The following is a 20,623-nucleotide window of genomic DNA, read 5'->3' on the forward strand; positions in this document are numbered from 1 at the left end:
AGCTTGGGTATGTTACAGGGAGAAAAGCCCGGCCATCACACACCCCTTCCAGAATCTTAGCAGCCCTTCTGCACTTTTCACAGGAGAGCTGCTCCCTGCAAGACGCAGCCAGATTATTATTATTATTTTGCTGATGCTAAGGAGTGATTTACCTACCCTCCCTCCCCAGAAAAGCAGCTCGCGCCATTAATTTGGGGCTACCGTTACCATTTCGCATCGGAAATCTGCCAACTAAGAACTTTGAAGAACATTAACAGAGCTAGTAGGTAGGGCAAGTGGGCAGGCGGGGGGGAATCCCTCCTCGATGAAGCCTGGGTCATTATAAAGAGAAATATCTAACAAGCATAAGCCTTTGAAATGACCTTTGGCTTGTATAGCAATAACTCACCACTTAATGAACAACCAGCGGAAGCCCCCTCCAAGAGCTGGCAAGGAATCGAGATTCCAACTTTTCTTCTCTTATCCCTCTCCAAGCCCAATTGGGAAGCAAAGCAGCCCCTTCCTTCCCTCTTTCCCCGAGCCACCTCTAATTTATGCCGACAAAGTGGAGTTTGTGGGGAAGTAGAGCTGGCTGGTCACACACGATGCTCTAACCAGGTCTTTGGTCTTCCAAGGCCTGTGCCCAGCAAACGTCTTATATAATACATCCACGTGGGCGGACGTCAACTTTAAGTGGTTTTATTTATTTTTTTCGCCCTAACCCTTTTAAAAACGCAGTTCATTAGAAATAAGCAGTGCGTCTGTGAGTGTGAGTGTGTACAGTATAAGAAGAAAGCTTAAGTTGAAGGGGGGGTGTGGTCAGCATCAGAGAAGCGCCTGAGCTGAAGGATCCTTATTTGCACATACAAAAAAAGGCAGACATTGTTACCCGCTGTTGATTAACGTGGTAAGTTTTCATTTTGTGTCTAATTAATTATCGACTTCTGAATCCTTCTACAGCAGCAATAAGACAACGCAGAAAGATGCTGATGGGAAACTCTCTCTCTCTCTTTAACAAAAAAAGAGTAAGCAAAAGCAAATGTTTAACGTGCTAGTTTGGGGTTTGTTTTGATGCGCAAACTGTCGTCCGAGTTTCCTGTCTTCTGCCGCAGCCTTGGGCGCCTCCTGAGCAGAAGCGGCTTCCAGAAACAAGCCTGAGCTCTCCCCCAAGGGCTGTCAGGGATTTGCTGAGACCCCAGGGCCGATCTCTGAGGATTCCCCAGCGCGCGCCCACTCCAAGATAGAGAGAGATGATTGAAATTTTAGGTGAAGTTCCAAGTAGGAGACTCCTCCGCAGCGTAAGGAAATGAAATGCCGCTTGTCGTAATTGGATTCAGCGGACTAACTTGTCAGGCCCGCAGCTTGGAGGCAAAAGGGACTCTAAAGGTGCGTGGAATGGGGCGTGGGGGGGGGAGGTCGCTTGCTTCGAAACCTCTTCTGATAGAGACCAGCGCAGAACATTTACCAAAGTGCTGCTTTCTTCCCCTTTCCATTGTTTAGCGAAAATAATACGAATTAACACTATGTGTAGGATGTGCGGAGTGCTGGAAACTTGAGTTGGGGAGCGACAAAAAGATCATGTGTCTATTCATTCCTTTTCTACATGAGCATACGATGAGCTGAAAGCTATGCATTACTTCCTAGGGAGCAAGTCCCACTGAACTTAGTTGGACTTAACTTCTAAGTGAACGTCCATAAAGACTGGGCTGCATGAGCAGAACGCTGCACGCTTACGATGCAGCAAGTTTTCATTGAAATCAGTTCGATTTCTCCAGGTACAAATGCTGTGGATTCAAGAATATCGGGATGCCATTCGCAGTGCTAGTTGTAAATTCCCACTGAAATCATTTAGACTGAAATCCAAGTAAGACAGCGATCCTTTCCTTACTTACCTGGGAGTGATCTGCATTGAGTTCAATGTGCAAGATTGCTCTCAAAGTGAATTTAAAACCGGAGTGGCTTTTAAGGCCCCTGATTTTAAACAGGATCGAGTTTCTTTGGATGTAAAGAAACGGAGTAAAAGACAAATGAGCTATCTACCCACTCGATATTTTTAATAATGTGAGCCCTGCTTGATGGCAATTGGCCGCAGTCCAGCACAGAGCTCAGTACACCTGTGTTGCAATCCCAAAGGCACCTAGGGAGTAAGTCCCGTTGAATTCAGTGGGATTTACTTCCGAGTAAACAGGCTGCGCAGATGCGGCTGCACTGTTCGTTACCATATGTGGGATTGGTTGCGCCTAACTCTGATGGGTTGTAGCTCTTATTTCTTTCGATTATGGGATGGTTCATACACACAGGCAGATACACAGACCCTAGGAAACGCCGCTGTAGATGGAGCCTTGAAAAATATTTCAGAAGTATGACAAAAAGTGGTTCCCCCCCACCCCCCAGCATTTTGCTTTTGTTTGTTTCTTGCGGGAGGGAACAATTCAGAGAAGGTGGCAAATTCATTGTAAAACAAACGCGAAGTATGAAGGGCGAGTCAACGTTTCCAGAAAGAGCCACCAGAAGCAATAGGCAGTGACACGATTTCCACTAGTTGTGTTTAGAATATTATATATATATGCATGTGTATACACACACACACAGTGAATGAGAGAGAATTCCATTAAGTCTGACAGTCCGAGGCTAACAGAGCAGTCTAGAGCCATTGAAATACATAGGATGCTTGCCATAGGTCATGAATCCTAACCTAAACTGTTACTTTTTGGTTTCTTGCTTGAACACAAATATATGTCTTCCTTTGAAGTGCCTAATGGAAAACCCGCTTTCCCCCCACTTCCAGGTCACCCCAGCACTTGATGTCTTGGGTTGGGGAAATGCAACGCAGAAAAGCCCTAAGTTTACTACTACTACAGCCTCTACAACAACAAAACATATTATTATTACGTCTATACATGCATATATATAGTTCTATAGACTACTAGCACGTTCTATTTCATCTCCCATTACCGTGGTGGTGGGGAGTGGGGGGCGGGCAGAAAAAAAGGGGATCTGGGATTCAGGATTCCATCTTTGTTCAAGCTCATGCAGTCGCTTACCTGTATCCTAAAACTGTCCTCTTCGGTCAGAAATTGCGCGCTTTCAGCTTGGAAGATATATCCTTCCTCCTTTGTTCTGCAGACAATACACTCCTAAACCTGATCTTGCGGGTCTGCTCGAGCATTTCCATAGACCAGTATTCCCGGTAGAATATATTTTTTCAAGAGCAAGCCAAGATTGCAGCAGCTCCAATAAAAGAGGGCGAATGGATTCTGAGTTCGTTAGGTTTAATAATAATTTCGAAAATCCTTCACAATCAACCCCATGGAATAAAAAAATAAAGCCAGCTAGTCAAGCTTTTCGTTTTGTTTTGTTTGTAAATAACAAGCGATGAGGCCACATACGCATCATCTTTTCAATTATAGCGCTATATATATATATATTATCTTTTTTTAAAAAAAGAGCCGCCGAAGAAGCCTTCGGTAATAAGAAATAGAGGCGCTGCCTTAAAATATAAGCATATTTGTTCACGTGATCCTGAGAGAGGAGATGGTTCTGATTAAGGCTGGAACTTTCACTCGGGTTATCCTCTGTAAATCCTCCCCCATGTATCCTCGGTCTAGGTGGCTGCGGAGCTGGGGTGGGCTAACCCACAGGGCCAAAGGCACCCACAAACCTTCCTAGGTGGGGCGGGGAGCGAGTCGTAATAACCTGCTCTAGTCAAGGTGTCCATTCACCGTCCAAGTGCCCAGGGGCATCACACGCACAGCGTAGTTTTCAGAGCCCTCTTTAGAAATCCACATTGGCTTCACCACCTTAGCAAACTATTTCACAGAGTAGGTAGGGATGGTGATGAGGAGGATCGGGCGTGGGGGGCGGCGGCGGCGGGAGGGAGGGAGAGATTGGGGTTGAGGTTGGGGAGGGGGTTTGCAGACCTTGTCGGATATTTGCGGCAAGTTGAACCAACATCACAGCAAATTTGGCTCCAGGATCTCTATAGGGTTATAATAACCGGCGATCAAAACGAATTGCGGGGGGGGGGGGGCTCATGTTAATAGTAGGGGTGGGGCTTGTTCCCCATTGCTCCTCAAAATAATTATTATAGTTTCATAATGAAGGAAGATGTGTGGGCTTGCCTTGCTTTGCTATTTCTGTACAATCCACTGACGATAGAGGGTGGCTGTAACTCTGTCCTAGTTACCCTTGCATTGTATAGAATAATCTCGTTCTTTTCACCTTTTTTGTTGTTGTAGGGGACAAACAAATTCGGCAAAGTTGGGTTTGGTCTACGATGAAGGTTGAAGATCAACCTTGTCTTCATTGCTTAATAGAGAGCGCCTGGTGTTGGGGAAGCATCTTATCTCTGTCCTGCTCTGCCCTAACTCTCGCTTGTATTTATGTCTGTGTAGAAACCTTCTTCAGATACAACCATCTCGCGAGTTTGTCACACAAATAATGTCCGAAGCAAGTCAGATTATTGAGCAGCGTTGTTGTTGTTACTATGATGATGATGATGATGATGATGATTACTATTACAGCTCTTTTGTCTCTAAAAGTAACTTGGAGCTATAAAAGCGCCCAACCTAATCTAGAATCTCCTAAGATTTCATTACCATCCAAAGCATGGGGAACCTGACAGTAATGTATTACCTTACAATACGCACCATAAGTGTGTGGTAGCATTTATCTAAATTACTCTACTTTATCCTGACTTTGCAAACCAGTCTTTTTTTAAACACACACACACACACACACACACACACACACACACACACCACACACACACACACACCACACACCACACACACGGGGTGGGTGGGTGGTGGAAGAGAAGATAAATTGTAGTCCTGTTATCAAAGCTCAGGCAGAAACTCATATTCAAGAATCTGCTGTCACTTAAAACCTGCGGGCGCAGGATCCAGCCGCGTTTTTTTGCATTTCTGGAGTCTGACTACATGCATGCTTACAGGGGAGTAAGCTCCTGAATGTGAGACATAATTCCAGGTAAATCCCAGGTACTCAGGATTGCATCCCATTGTCTCCGATGGTTCCAGTGGGAACGAAGCATATGAGCTGAATTGGGAGCTCTCTACTCTTCCCTGTCAGATGTCTCTTCGTCTAGCTGTAAAACCTGACGGCGTCGGAAATAAAAGCTGGCTCCAAAAATAATTTACTCTGAGAAACACATACTAACAAAATCAAGCAGAGATAAAAGGAATAAGGATGCTGAAGAAGAAGCGGGAGAAGCGACTTCTAAATATTTTCAGGGGGGTGGGGTAGGGTGCAGATCGCACCTTCCAGAAGGGCCACCTATAAATTATGCGGCTAAAACAAACAAGCCAGCAACAACCCTACGAAATTAAGGCTGAAAACGCTGCAAGCCAAGTGTGAAGCTCACCGAGAGGGCGGGAGGTGAGGGGGACTCCCAGTTAGGCCGAGATGTGCTTCGGTAAAGGATCTAAGGCTTTTTCAGTCCAAGCATATGTTCATAGAGCAATAAAATGGAAAGATTTACAGTCCTTGCTGGGCCTCCTTCTTTCTCTTTCTCCCCCTTCCACGTCGTACCACCCCTCCATCACACACACACAAACGCAGGCGATCAGCATCGCACCCTTCCAGGAATTACTTACGATGATTTATAACAATAAACCCGGCAATTGTCAAACTGATAAAATATACTGGGCGATACGCAGGAATCAGCGTTATTATTAAAGGGCCTTTTCCGTTTAGGTTCGGAGTTTCTTTGCCTCTCTCCCTCTCTGTCTGTGTCTCTTGCTCTGTCTCTTGTGTAGTTTGGGGTTCTTTCTGGGACAAACCAGAAAGATATATATAAACTTTGCTCGTGTGTGTGTGCGTGCGCGCGCGGACGAATTCGGAAAGAGCAAATCTGATTCTTAAGTCACTATCCCAAACCAAAAGCATTTGTCATCTTTGAATAATTGAATTAATGTGTTATTGTTTGAATGTATAATTCATAACGCAGGAAACTCTGTCTTTGTCCTGACACATAGCGGAAGTAATAAAAATATGTATTATTATTATTATTATTATTATTATTATTATTATTATTATTATTATTATTACACAAGCTCTCCAAGTAACGCGTAAGAAAGACCACACCGCTTGCCAGAAACAAAACAAAGCATTTCCAAACAGCCAAAGGCTTAGGAAGATAGCTCTTGGCTTTGTGATATACACACCCATATATATATATGCATGTGTGCCTATGTATTAGCGTGTATAGTTCTATCTATGTGTACACACACAAATGCATAGACAGACACACGCACTGCAGATCAAAATTCCCATTTGCTGAAGCGAGTCTTTTCCCCGCCACCCAAAACAAAACAAAACCCAGACTGACTGGCTGGGTGTCTTCTACAAAATACTCAATGCCGACTCCAGTGGGACTGTCCCCATCTTCAGGTATCCCACCCCTCAATGGTTCCAGAACGCCATCCCTCCCCACAAATATATTGCCAAACGGAACATCTGAAATCACCCACGTCTTTGTGTGACGGCACCATAGTGTATAGCCTAACCGGGTCGGGAGGGTGGCAGCGGTGGAGTGCCCTTAGAATTCATTATCTCTTGGTTAAAGTCTGCCTTGGGTAAAATTTCAACTCCGTTTTATAGCCTTCTATTATGACGCAAAGGGGAAAAAAAATTTACGACCCTCGCTTGAAAAGAAGATCAGGGCCTTTTCTCACCATTTAAGAATGGGGCAGCAGATGCCCTGACAGCTATCATTGTTCCCAGTAAGATATAAACAACCAGTAAATCTTCACCCATTTCCCCACACAAGCAGCTTTTGGCCAGACCTCCCTCTCTCTCTCTCTCTCTCTCTCTCTCTCTCTCTCTCTCTCTCTCTCTCTTCTCTTCTCTTTCTCTTCTGCTGTGGAACATAGAAAGATCCTTTCTTTATTCAGTACCAGAATATCTCATAATAAAGAGTAAACATTGGGGTCTCTCTCCCCCCCCCAATATGCCTACTACAGCTTCTGACTAGGGCAGAGTTGCAAATCAGGAGGAGAAGGGCCCCTATTTGTCAAACATTTGACAGCTAAGTTCATTAAGGATTTCGAAATATAAAAGGAAAGAAAGAAAATGTGTACCTACCAAGCTCCGCTTTCTTTCTTTCTTTTATTATTGGTAATTTCCCCCCCTTCGGCTGTAGCCAAAGAGCTAGGTGTGCATAGAAAGAGCCTGCGCCCCTTTGTATATTATATTCTTGGGATCTCTTCAGTTTTCAAGTCTGATAGAGTCCTTTGCTTGGCAGATTAATGACGACTCCGTGTTTCTTAAGGGACGCGCTGAATTAATTATTTCGCCCATCACGTGGTCAGGACTTGGAGAAAAATCTATTCTTATCATCTTCCTTGCACTTTGAGAGGCTGTCTGCTGTGACTCTTCCCTAGCAAAAGATGATTTGGGTCTACATGGTTAGATTTAACCCTCTCCTCCTCCTCCTCCTCCTCCTCCTCCACCTCCTCCGCTACCACCATCTTCCTGACACACACACGTACGAAAGAAAATAAAAGAAATCGGGGGGGGGGGGAGCTTTGGCAAACATGGCCGATGGAAGCTACTTGAGGCGCTCCATTGAAAAGTCCCTGTTTACTATACTGTAGAGAGGATTTGTTCTGGATCCTGCCTCTCTCCCCCCCCCAGCCCCGCCCCGCTCCCGCACCATAAGGACTAGCGGCGAGGCAATATACAAACTGGAATTGATGGCAACGGGAGGAGCACAAGGCAGCTGAGAAGCCTTCAGCGTAAATTTGTGTCCTGAATCTTTACCACTCGTGGCTGTGGCGGTGCGCTGACAAACAAACACACAACAATCCCTCATCAGTCTCTCCTGTCTAAAGGGGGGGGGGGAATCATACTTCGCTCCAATACATGGATGGGGGTTCCTTGTTTTCATTCTTCCAGGCTGGATGATTTGGTTTTGGACTCCAGTTTTGGCTGCTCTTCCAAGAGAAGACAAGTCAACATGTATAAAAGGGGGAAGAAGGCGGGGGAGCGAGGGGGAAACAAATCAAAATATATCCGATAAAAATAGCGCCATCGACCTCCTAGACAGATAAATGCTTTATTGCTGTCAGGGGTGTTTATGTCGGAAGGAAGGAGGAGCCTTTCATGTTAGAAGTCTACAGGAACTTTCTGAGTGCTCAAGTCGTCTACAGATTGATTCCTAAGGAATATAAGATAATAGGTTCCTAGGGACAAAAAAAGGGGGAGGCCTGTTTCTATCTGCAGAGTGTGGACTTCAAGTTTGGGTGGTTATTCCTCCACAGAATGATTCTGATTCATATACAGCAGGCTTTCCCAAACTTGGGTCTCCAGCTGTTTTGGACTACAATTCCCATCATCCCAGACCACTGGTCCTGCTAGCTAGGGATGATGGGTGTTGTAGTCCAAAAGCAGCTGGAGACCCATGTTTGGGAAACCCTGCTATATAGTAATACCACCTATCACACAGAAACAAGTACGATGGGTCCAATTGACATTACCTTCTACCAGTTAACACAGCAGCAATAATGTGGGATAAGGCTATCAGTGGCTACTAGTCAAGATGGCCATGGGCTATGTACTATCATTGGTGTCAGAGCAGGTATGCCTCTGAATACTAGTTGCTGGGAATCTCAAGTGGGGAGAGTGCTGATGCAACCAGGTCCTATCAGTGGGCTTTCCATAAGCCTCTGGTTGGTCACTGTGAAACAGGACGCTGGACAAGGTGGGGCTTTGGTCTGATCAGCTATTATTGTGCTCTTAAGTACAACAGAAGGCAATTGATATCAATGTGTTGAAGGCCTCCATTTTTGATTGTGACTCCTGTGTTGCCAGCACATTATTAAGCCACATTAATTCTGGAACTACTCCATTCATCAACTGAGTGAGACTAATCCCAGCACCATTAAAACTGTTAAAACCATTAAAGCCAAGGTGAGTTCTGCCATACTTTTCAGAGACATGTAGGTTACATCTCAGTTTTGTGGATTCTTGTCTGAAGTTGCAGTCCAAAACAAAACAAAACAAAACAAAAAATCAGCTAGAGAATAAATTCCACTTATTAGTTAATTTTGCTGGAATTCTAATATCCAAATTCTGTGCATGTTTACTCTCAAGCAAGTGAGTTCAGTGGTGTTCAATTAAACATATGTCCCAAGTAAGCAGGCATTGGATTTTCAGATGGAAAAAAACACCTATTAAAATCCATTACTTATAACACATCCACTACCCAGTTACCTGGGAGTATGTACAAATGAACCCAGTGGAACTTACCTCTAAAAAGACATCTACAGTATAGGATTGCATTTCTGGGAAGCAATTCACCTGAGAGCAGGGAAGGCAAACTTTTTAAGTCTGAGGGAGTGTGTTTGCATCTTTTGCCAATCAAATATGAGATGTGGTGTGTAGAGCAATGTACCATAGTATTCAAAGCTTGTATCAGCCATGAGCTCATCAGGAGACCTTAGGGATACCATCACCTTTCATCCTCAGGTTCCCATCTGTGACATTTAATAATGATATTGGGCTACCCTTACAGCTACTTGTGTGCCTTACAGTATATCCATACCGAGAATACAACCACCCACCCACTATACTCAGAAGTAAGGTAAGTGAGTATGGGTTTTCAGACTGAGACTTGTCGCCCTAAAAATTGACTAAAAGGGTTTAGCAATAATTGGCACTCTAATCTTCAATACACTGGACCAGATCCAAAGAGCTTAATTAATCTCACCTAGGTGTTTTGTTGAGCTGGAGGGAAATTGCTGTTTTTAAGTTGGGAGAGTTTGCATACAAACACACACAAAATGCTTTCAAAATCCCTATCAGCTTGTTATGAGATTGGAGGAGGGCCTGCTGTCTGAGAAAGGCCACCCAAGCTGCATATGCACTTAAGGAATTAGTTACAAGTTTTTGGGGATCATGGCGAAAACTTGGAAGTAAGTCCCACTGAAATAAGTAGGATACTGTCAAATATATCTGATAATATTAAAGGCTTAGGAAAGAGAGTGAAAGGAGGCAAAGTCACAGCCTATTTTAACATGCTGTCACCTATTATATATTTTTATTTCCTCCCTTCCTTTCTCCTATTTTTGTAAACCATCCTGGGAGCTTGGCTGAAAGGCGGGATAGAAATATGTAAAATAAATACATTTAAATATAAATGGCGGTTGCAGCAGCTTTTGAAACACATGCCCCCCTTCCCTATCCACAATTAATCAGCCATAATCTCCACTGAAAACAGTAAGGTTTCCTTCCAAAACTGACTGTGTCCCTAAATAAATTTATTTGGAAGCAACTGCAGCTGGGATTAGTGAAATTTACTTCTGAGTCAATATGCTTGGGCTGAACTATAAAAGGTCCTATGCAAACATACTTGAAAGCAAGCCTGTGGAACCCATTGGGTTTAATATATACCTAATTGGGTTTCCAATGTAAGGCAGCAAGCCTTTGCACCCTTACTTGGAAATGAGCCCTATTGAAATCAGCGATACTTACTTCTCAATACAGGATAGGATAAGATAGGTTCTTCCTGCATACTTCATTAGTTACTGTTTGTAGAGTTCTACTATGAGATGGCAAACATGTCAAGGGAGGATATTAGAAGATAGCACGCCTGCTCTTGGGTCGCTATCAATTCAAAGCTTTTTTGATTGAGGTACAATAGAATACCAGTATTTATTTCGGTGTGTGCGTGTCAAACATGTATGCTTAGAAAGGACTTAGACGGAAAACAATTTGAATAAATAGTTCTTTAATCAGAGGCAGCAAAAAAACATTGGCAAAGTCTAGAAAACATCTCAGGGTCACAACTGCCGTAGAAACAACGCAGCTTAATCACAGAGGTCATGGTAATAATATACAACTTTGTATCTCCAAGGGGAAAAGAAAAGATTCCCCTACAATCTTCAGTGTGGTAGCAGGATGATCTCCGCATAGTTCAAAACAAGTACCATCATTATAATTACTTTCATCAACAACTTCACTCACCCCCAGAAAAGTGAGAAGAGTTTGTAGGAAATGAATGGGATGGTAAGGTTGTGTGCGTCGTTTTCTTTTAAAATCATTTTTGGCCAAATGTTTACATCAAGCAGAAACCCTTTGATATTCTCCCACTTCCATCATTCTCTTTCAAGAGTGGACCAACATCACTGCGACCAAGATTTAAGACTTCAAGAAGAAGAAGAAAGAGCTCAAAGGGGATTTTTCCCCCCTAACACAACTTTAAGAGTTTGAACCAAACATTTGTCCAGAGGACATTTACATTACAAAAGGACTTTGGCCGAGTTCTGCCCCCACCCCTTTCTTCTTCACACGTTCTTCAGTTCACGTCATTTGTGTTGGGGATGGATGAGTTACATTGTGAAGTCAAATTTGTCCTACTGACAGCCCCACTGGAAACATGTTTACTCGGAAGCAAGTTCCACTGGGTTTAATAGGGACTGTTTCCTTGCAAGCAGTGGAGCATTACTGCCTCTTCCCTTTTGCTAAACCAACCTTCAGCGGCAGCGTGGCCACACTTGCCATAGATTGAGCCCCATTGAAATCAGTGACACCTACTTCTGAGTAAATATACAAAGGATTCGCGAACGCAATCCTGAGCACGTTTAAGGAAGAAGACCAGGCCAATAAAGTCGATGGACCAGAACTTCCCATTGAAACGTGTTCAGGATGGAGAGACGCGCAGACACACAAAGGAAATCCATTTTCTCCTTCCCTTTCCCAGATTATCCCTACCACCAACAACCTTACTTACTTTCTAGGATATTACTCTGCGCGGTTACTAGAGAATACCCCACTGAACGCAGGATTTACTTCCGAATCAACGTGCCCAGGGACCAGACGCTTACTAAGCCCCGCGAAGCTCAGGCAGTCTTGCTTTGGGCTTTAGACTGCAAGGAAGCTGGGGTTGTTGACTTCTCTTTGCCAAACAACACGCTTCCATGGGACAAAACGACTCAACACAGGCCATATGTAAACAATGGTTGGTTTCCCTGTTTTTAAATCAATCTAACCTAGAGCTTCTGTTGAGAGGAGGATTTCGAAAGGGACTTGATGAAATCTGAGCACAGTGAAAATCTGGGGTTAGGGACGATGCTTCCCCCCTTTTTTAAAAAAATAAAAATGATTTTAGGGTTTAGATCTCCAAATTTGAGGCCAGGTCTTGACAACAAGCCCTGTTTTTCTCTTGGTACTTTTTTCGGTGCCAGCAGAAAAGGAAGGGGAACTCCAGGTCCAAGAGGTTAAGGGTTCAGAGGTCATTCCTCCCGGCTGAAATACGGCGAATCGAAGGGGGAAAACGTGTCCTCTGGATGAACCTGTTTCTACAATTTAGCCCGAACTTCAGTAAAATACCTTTTCAGCCTCTCAACGTGAAGGCGTCAGAAAAGAAGACGTCTCCACTATGTATGAACTGGGCGCTTTTTGTCATAGACAATGACGCGCAGTGAATGCAGGAATATCCATCTTTAATATCACGGACGGGCAGATATTCAAGGGGAGCCCCAGTAAGAGTCTGAGAAGTAGACTCAACTAAATAGAGAGAGGAGAGAGAGAGAGAACAAAGAAGGGGCCCCAGGACCCAACACAAAAGAACACAGCCTTCTAAGACCCCGATCCTAAATACCTCAAAGTAAGCCCTACTGATCGTCTAAGGACTGTCTTCCAAATAACCCTGCTGGCTTACTTTGGTGGGAAAAAAGCACAAAAGAAACTGCCGTTACTTCCATGATCCACTACATTAAATATGTGCCTCTCGTCCTATTATTTAGACACATCCATCTCTCTTCTTCTCTCCCCTCCCATCTCTTTTTCTAATCAAGGAAAGCCTTCAGAACTTGGGCTATGCGATTATAAGATGAACCCAATGTGGCTATTTGGCATGGAGAAAACAATACAGACCACGCTAAGATCCCATTCTAGAACCCAGAAATGTCAATTCTTAGGATTCAGAATTCTCTTGCAACACTCGGTAGGCTGAGTGGGTTGGCGATCCTATGCACCCTTACCTGAGAGTCAGTCTTATTGAATTCTGCGGGGCTTACTTCTGAGTAGGCAGGTCTAGGGTTGTGCTAGAATTCCCGTCGAAATCAACATGCCCGGGCAATGGCTGTTCATTTAAGGGGGATGCGAACTTAACAAACAAGCTCATCTACCTTTCTTCTTTTTCCAATTGTCCGAAACTTAGCATACTGATTGGGGGGGGGGGGCGTGTTATATTTACTTCGTTCCTATCCAAAGTTGTAATTGGAAGGGACGGCGGTTTTAGCATCGTTTATGTAAGGTTTGCATTGGTTCAGATACTTACAGCCAAATCTGGGTTGATCTACACAATAGTATAAAAGGCATGGATGCATGCCGAGCATCTTAGAGCATATTCTTCCCTCAGTAAGCCTACCCGCTTCCCCTGAAATTATATTAAAACAGATCCAATATTTCCTATTTGGGTGTGAATAAAAAAGAAACACAAGCATTTCCATTCGAAACATGCAGTTCATTCCTGGGCTTTTGTTTCGTCTGTTTTGCTTTGAAAAACCAACACGATGGTTTAATTCAAAACATTATAGTAATAGTAAGCACCATGCCACCTTGTTTGTTTGTTCCCCATATCACAAATCCCTTGGAATATTCACTTCATTTTTCCCGTTTTGCTTTCCTTTTGTTTATAATTTGCCCTGTCCCTCCTCCCACACAACACCCCTCCCTCCAACCCCGCCTTGGCTCAAAGTATAACGCGTGAACAAAAGGAAACGTTTTTAATCCATTTCATTTAAAAACGGTAATAATGCTTTGCTCCTCGTCTCTAAAAGCTAGAAAACATTTGCCTATATACAGAAGATTTTTTTTTTTAAAAAAAAACGGGGTCAGGGAGTGGGGGGGGGAGAGAAAGATCTCTATTTTTATGGGAGATAAAAACACTGAATAACATTGAAAGGCAGGGAGAGTACACGCTTGCGCTCTCTCTCTCTCTCTCTCTTTTTGGTTTGTCTCTCTAACTTTTTCTTTTTCCTAAACAAGAAATAAATAAATACGCTAATACAGTACAAAAAATAACAATAAAATAACCCGTTTCACATCATATTTGTATTAAATATTTCTGAAAAGTTAGAAGAATGGAAACGCTTTCCCCTCCCCTTAAGAAACAAACAAAAAAATTAACGGTAAAAGCGGAGATGAGCGGGGGACGAGGGGAAGAGTTCACAGGTTTTCAGAGACTTCGGTTTAGGATTTACCCAAATGCACAACCTGGAATGGCATTGGGGGGTGGGGAGGAAGAAATAACGAAATTAAGAGAATCAATTCCACCACCACCCCAAAAAAACCTCTCTCCTTGGAGATCCCAGACGAAACAACACAATACGATTCCGTTTGTAATGGTGCAATAGCTGTGTGTCGGCAGAGGAGTTTTATTTTAAAAATATTTTTATCTATCTTTCTCTCTCTCTTTCTGTATATATATATCTATATATATTTATAATTATCACTTTCTCACCACCTGGATGCAGAGTTTGTTTGAGTGTGAATGGTTGTGCTGTTTTGCATTATTCCTACGAAGTCCATAATATCGTTGGGTTTGTCTTCAGTACCTTAAAGCAGGATGAGGACAATTTGGGAGTTGTTGGCTGCTACGTGCAGGTTTCTGCTTTTAGCCGGCATGTGCGTTTGTTTGGGTGCTTGTTTGTATATTTGTTTGTTTGTGTATCCTGGACAGTTCAGTTCCGAATCAACCGGGTCTGAAACGGACCATCTTCCAAGTTCCCTACAAAGTTGTCAAGTCTGTCTGATGCTCCTTAGAGACAGTCTGTGAGTGTTGGCTGGGGGCCGAGGAAGAGCTAGAGGACCGGCCCTTGGTGTTGGGCAGTTTGTGGTCTTTTTTCCACTTCATCCTCCTGTTCTGGAACCAGATCTTGATCTGGCGTTCGGAGAGACACAACGTGTGGGCGATTTCGATCCGCCGGCGCCGAGTCAGGTACCGGTTGAAGTGGAATTCCTTCTCCAGTTCGAGGACTTGCTGCCTCGTGTAGGCTGTCCTGGAACGCTTCGGTTCTCCTCCGGTGTAATTAGGATTCACTGAGCGGGGAGAGACAAATCACAGGCACGACTTAACAACCAACCCTCCAAAACAACAACAACAGCAAACCCATAGCCTAATCTTGACTTTCTCATTAGGCGTTAAGGAAGAGAGAGAGAGAAAGGAGTCTCTGGTAACCATGTGGCCGTTATATACACCATTACATTTGCTAATAACAGATGGGCATGCTTTCTTCCTCTCTCTCTCTCTCTCTCTCTCTCTCTCTCTCTCTCTCTCACACACACACACACACACACACACACACACACACACACACACACACAAAAACACACTAACCCCCCTCCTTCCCTCATAGAAACAGCGGACCTTTAAATATCTCTAGCATCTTTCTGAAATGGAATATTCTCATGCCCACAACCACATGACCAAGAGGCCTATTTCCCCGGCCATAAAAATTTATGGCGAGTGTAATTGGCTACCTCGATTTCAACCCGCATCGCCAAGCCTGGAAAGGACTTTGGAGGGGTGGGGTGAGGTGGGGTAATGAATCAAGAAGGGGGAGGCGGAGTGGGGTGGGGTGGGCGAGGTGGGTAGCAGAAGGGGATGCTTACCTGAGTTAACGTGGACTTTCTTCATCCAAGGGTAAACCACCGCTGGCTGCTTCATTACTCCTGCTGCTGCTGTTGGTGGCGATGACCCGTTGGGGCTTTTGAGGCTGGGCTGCTGGTTGCAGGTCCTCGTGGCGGGCATTGGAGGCGGGGGACAGTGCTCAGCCTGCCCGGGGAAGTGGCTCGCTGGGCCGGATTGCTCCTGCCCGTGACCCCGCGGCTGCACTGCCGAGCCCTGGGCATTGCTACAACCGTAGGGCTGCTCGCTGTAGTTTGGCCGTGGATAGATTCCCTGGTGCTGGAAGTCAGAGCCTTGCGAGGCACCGTAATAGTCTGAGCTTTGCTCGGCAAGGTAGCTGTTCTGCAGATATTCCTCGCAAGGGGGGAATTTGGGGTCCACATACTTAGAGTTCACCATATACGAACTCATGGCCATTAATTTCGGAAGGTAGAAAATACTAATTTTTCTCGTGTTGTCTTTTTTTCTCCTTCCAGAGAGCCCTCCTACTTGCTGTCAACTGAATAAAGTTAGGCGCCCATGTGACCTGCTCAGCCAATCGGGAGGCAGAGAGGTTTATCACCGGATTTGTGTGTGCACCTCATAATTTCCACAAATTTCACTAAATAATATACGGGTAATCAAGTGGACCCACATGCTGTCTGATGATTCGCGTGGTTTCCCCCCCCCCTCTCCCTCCCTCCAAAAGGAGATATGAATACCATAAAACACGATTCATCAATAGATGGCCGTCTCCCTGACACCCACGCCCCAACCCCATCTGCCCTCTTCCCCCCCTCCCCCAGGTAAATCAAAGCCTTTTGTCTCATCTGACTTTCTTAACCTTTGATGCCCTTTAGTTTACAATTTCGGGGATCATATGAAAACATTAGTTGGTTACATTTCAGCAATCAAGACCCAAAGCGTTAAGTTCAGGCAAGGGGAGCGAAGGAAGCGTCGAAAACCAGGCAAAGGACAGAAAATCAGAAGAAGACATCAAACAAGAGGGCAATATGATGTACAATGGATCTCCTCTGCCTTTGTTTGGCAGGGGTCAACCAAAAGTTACCAGCATCTAGTTGGGCAGAACAAAATTAGGCAATAAGTAACTAGCTTCGAATTTACATTGCAAGTGTCGAAACAATCTGTTTTTGTAAACTCCATACAGATAACAAACTATCCTGAGACCTCTAAAGTTCAACCATATATATATATATATATATATATATATATATATATATATATATATAAATAAAATGGCTGTTTTTTTAAAAAAAAGCTTTAATAAGATAATTCCAATATTCAAATTGTTCATAGACTTCTTTCAGACTATAAGAAAACGAGGCGTCTGTTTCTATTGGCGTCCAACGTTAACATAAAAATCTGGAGAAAATTGGGGCATGGGAACGAATACAGAAATCGGTATTATCAAAGTTACTTTAGCCACCCTTTATTATTATCTGCAAGCACATATTAACTGGGCAATTAGCATTTTCACAAATTCTTTGCAGGCTAATTATATTAATACGAACAGGTTTATGGTGAGATATAAATAACTGTAAAAATTTTTTTAAAACATAAGCAACAAATATAGAACTATTTTTTTTAATGTCCTAGTATACCAGAGTGAGGCAATAGCATCCAACATGCATGTGTCTTTGAGCATCTTCTATGTTTATAACTTATAACCATTTGCAGAAAGGTGAAGTTTTTGCATCGACCATATATTCCCCTAGAATCGAATCTGTGACTATGTAAACACCACACAAATTCGGTTCTACAGGGTATATATAGACAACGTAATAACATTTTGCTTTCGTCTACAGAGGGTGGGTAACAAAGGCAGCGTCACTGTAGCGTCCTGATCCCTCTGACTCGATCGCGAGGAATTGATACTACTCTCTGTTGGTCTGAAATTATGGATTTGAAAAATATAATGATTTCATAGGAAAGCATACCAAAAAAGTGTCATTTTTGTGACTTTGGTCTTTTTCAAGATGTAACGAGTTCTCACGACGGGATTTTCAGATAATCTACGTGACAATCGCTCTGGATTCTTCAGCATTTAAAGCACTTGCACTTAAAAAAACACCATTCAAATAATAACTGTACACTTTCAATAAAAAGAAAGGCTGTCAGCTAATTTATTTTTTGTCAATAGCATGATGTTGATCTAAACAATTCGCCTTTCAATCCCATAATAAAAGTCTTGGTGCAAAGGGACCTTTATATAGGAGAAAGCTAACTATTCGTTTCTGAAAACAACTAAATGGAATTATTTCTATTTCTATTTCTATTTTTGTATTTTTACCTTGATGCCACTACCATCAAGCTGAATATTCTCCTAACTGCGGAGAGTATCTGAGCCTTATAAAAAGAAAAGAAAATCTCCACACCACTGTCCTTTGGTTTTCATGCAGTAGTGTTGATGGTGAAGGGCAGGGCAAGAGGTCATCTTAAATCATTTACAAACATACCCCAGCGTTTCATTATTTCTACTTTGTCGACGGCAACACACAGGATTCCAAAAGTTCATGCATTGTGGCTGACCCGGTTCCTCTGTGTTGTCTTGCGCTCAGCTCCCTTCCATTCTCCCTCTGTTGGGTATTCTAAGCAAACCAACTTGGGATAAATCAGAGCGAGAGTGCATGGGATTATATGTACGTGTCTGCGTGTGTGTGCATGTATGTATATGTATATGTTATGTGTGTGTACACACACATATATGTATCTATAGACATGTATGCATATATAGCATTAAGCATCTGTGAGCAAATGGCTTTTTAAGCAACGACCTGCTCCTTTTCATGGAATTAGGGGTGGCTTTTTCTTTCCAGAAGGTGGTCTCCTTGGGACAGAAATGGAAGAGCAAGTGGATCACTTTACGGATTTCTGAATCAGTACCTGCTCTCTGAGTTGGCTAAAGAGGCATTCTTATTTCTAATGAGAAGAATGCGTGGGTACTCCCCACTCTTGCTCCCTTTGATGAGTAAGTATTTAAGCAAGAAATGCAAAACGGTCCAATTCTACAGAATATACGTTTTCAAATGTTACTTCTCGGGGAAAGCGGAATTAAAGGGTGGCCTGGGACAGGACTAATCGGAGAAAGGGCTTTCTTTAATTTAAACAAAACAAAACATTTTAAAAAAAGAATCGTTCGAATATTTTGTGCAATAGCCCAGATTTTCATATTTGTTAGACGCTGTGACCTGCGTTTCACCTTATTGCGCGACTTGCTCAGACAGGTCAAAGCCAAAGGAGTTATTGATGAACAAAAGCGTTAAACATTCACCTCGTGCTCAACTGCCCGTACAAATTCTTTTGATCCACCAGGCCGTTTTTGTATTCTGGTTCATAATCAGTATGCTGCAGCTAAGTTTAAGGAATATTTTTTAAAAGAAGAAGAAGGAAGGAAGGAAGGAAGGAAGGAAGGAAGGAAGGAAGGAAGGAAGGATAGAAAATGAAAGGGTGGTGCTTATTTTCTTGTTAAGTTTTAAGGCTGGCCAAAGAAAACTGAGGCAAGGGCAAAGAAAGGGGGGATTTCAGTAGGAAGGAAGAAAATGTGGGAAATCCCAGTCACCCTCTTAGTGGTTTAAAGCCATCCAAAAGCCATACACAGCACAATATTATGATTTTAAAACAGGCAGATCGATGTATCAGGCTGGGATTTAAAATTAGCAAAGTAAATGGCTCAGAGCTAAGGAAGGAAAGCATAAAGGAGACAGAAAGATGTTGTGCCGAAAATAATCGCTTTTAGAGGTTGAGTAACATATGGTTATATTGGCTTCCCTTTTTTTCTAAATAGGGAGGTAATGTATTGTATCCCAGGACAGCAGGCTAGAACTCAAGCTCCACATATAATTATGCCACATATACTTGCAACCATTGAACTAATCATAGCCTTTCTTCCTTTCCCCTTTATTGAAATCCAGCCCTCCCTCTCGTATTATTTTTACCTCTTGTTTCCCCCAAGTTCAGACAGCAATATTATCTGTATCTGCTTTCTTCCAGTATTTCATATAAATGTCAACCACTCTATCTCGGGAACACTTCACTGACACCTAACAATAACGTCATTAACACAGCCTTGGTTGCGATCCTATGCGTATTGACTAGGAGTGCACCTTTCCATTGCAAGCAGCAGGCCTTTATGCCCAAAATAAAAGGGGAGGAGATACAACAGCATTTAGAGCATAACTCCTCGTTGGAGCATTAGTTCATCCTCAAAGGCTGCAATACCGAGAGGGCAAGCGCAATCCGTATTTTGGATCTCCACCAAAAGAGGAGCCAACCAGTAGAAGTGCTTGCCCTGGTACATGATAGATTCAACATTTGCACAGGGAAACACGGCATGACTTTATCATGTTAAAATGCTAATCCTGCTCGTTAGCTGGAAAGAGTTTAAGAGAGGCACAAGATGGGCACCTTCACCTGCAATTATCTCCCCAGAAACTGCACAATCAGCGTTTGCTGTGATCTGCAGCCACAGACCGCAGGAGGATGGGAGAGGGAGACAGAGAGAGAGAGAGCAAGCAAGCTTGAAGCCCCACGAGCCGTCCAGTACAAAACAGCCTTGCAGAAACAACCAGAAACACACCATCTCTGTTTACAAACTCAAACGTTTACAAGGCGATGTTTGGAAGCCCCAGCAAATTTTGCACACACGAAAAGGAGAGGGAAAAAAGTGCACTTACTGTAGACGCCCTTCCATTGTCCCGAACCTGTTGCAATGGGGGGGAAAGAGGAGAAAGAAAATAAACAAAACCATTTCGTATTGTTGTTTTTCCATGTATAGATGATACTGATCATAGTTGCGAGGGGGGGGGGAATGCACGCATTGCATCTCTATTTAGATATGAGAATGTTAAGGACACAGGCAGGCATTGCATGTAAAGGTGACAAATCAACACACTCCCCCCCTCCCAATTGCTGATTTGCCTCTTTTGTTAAATTCTTTTTGTAATAAAAGCCAGCGAAATTAAATATTTCAGTCAGAGTTATCATGTAATT

The 20,623-nt window shown here is 43.3% G+C and overlaps 2 protein-coding genes across 7 annotated transcripts in view; both read right to left on the reverse strand.

Moving 5' to 3' along the window:
• The window catches only part of HOXD3 (homeobox D3), a 51,983-nt gene that overhangs the window by 15,281 nt on the left and 16,079 nt on the right, over nt 1–20,623 (reverse strand). For 3 of the 6 annotated variants that reach the window (XM_081181315.1, XM_081181316.1, XM_081181321.1), the window contains exon 2: nt 20,308–20,334. The exons of 1 other annotated variant lie outside the window; for it this stretch is intronic. The gene's annotated coding sequence lies outside the window, so the exon portion shown is untranslated. Of the gene's footprint in view, nt 1–388; nt 2,560–3,023; nt 3,776–20,307; nt 20,335–20,623 lie in introns of those variants that run through there. 2 more of the 6 variants (XM_081181319.1, XM_081181318.1) reach the window with 2 other exon arrangements.
• Nucleotides 13,712–16,354, reverse strand: HOXD4 (homeobox D4). The gene is made up of 2 exons (XM_081183573.1): nt 15,619–16,354; nt 13,712–15,045 (listed from the first exon to the last, which is right to left on the reverse strand). The coding sequence occupies exons 1-2, from the start codon at nt 16,049–16,051 to the stop codon at nt 14,735–14,737; spliced, it is 744 nt and encodes a 247-aa protein (XP_081039699.1). The 5' UTR covers nt 16,052–16,354; the 3' UTR covers nt 13,712–14,734.

The sequence above is a fragment of the Podarcis bocagei genome, assembly GCF_964188305.1.
Source record: "Podarcis bocagei genome assembly, chromosome: 1".
Taxonomy (NCBI): Eukaryota; Metazoa; Chordata; class Lepidosauria; order Squamata; family Lacertidae; genus Podarcis; species Podarcis bocagei.

Coding starts and splice junctions, on each gene's coding strand:
- HOXD4 (XM_081183573.1), bottom strand. CDS start 16,051: ATGGCCATGAGTTCGTATATGGTGAACTCTAAGTATGTGGACCCCAAA. Junction 15,046..15,618: donor GAAAGTCCACGTTAACTCAG/GTAAGCATCCCC, acceptor CTCCCCGCTCAG/TGAATCCTAATTACACCGGA.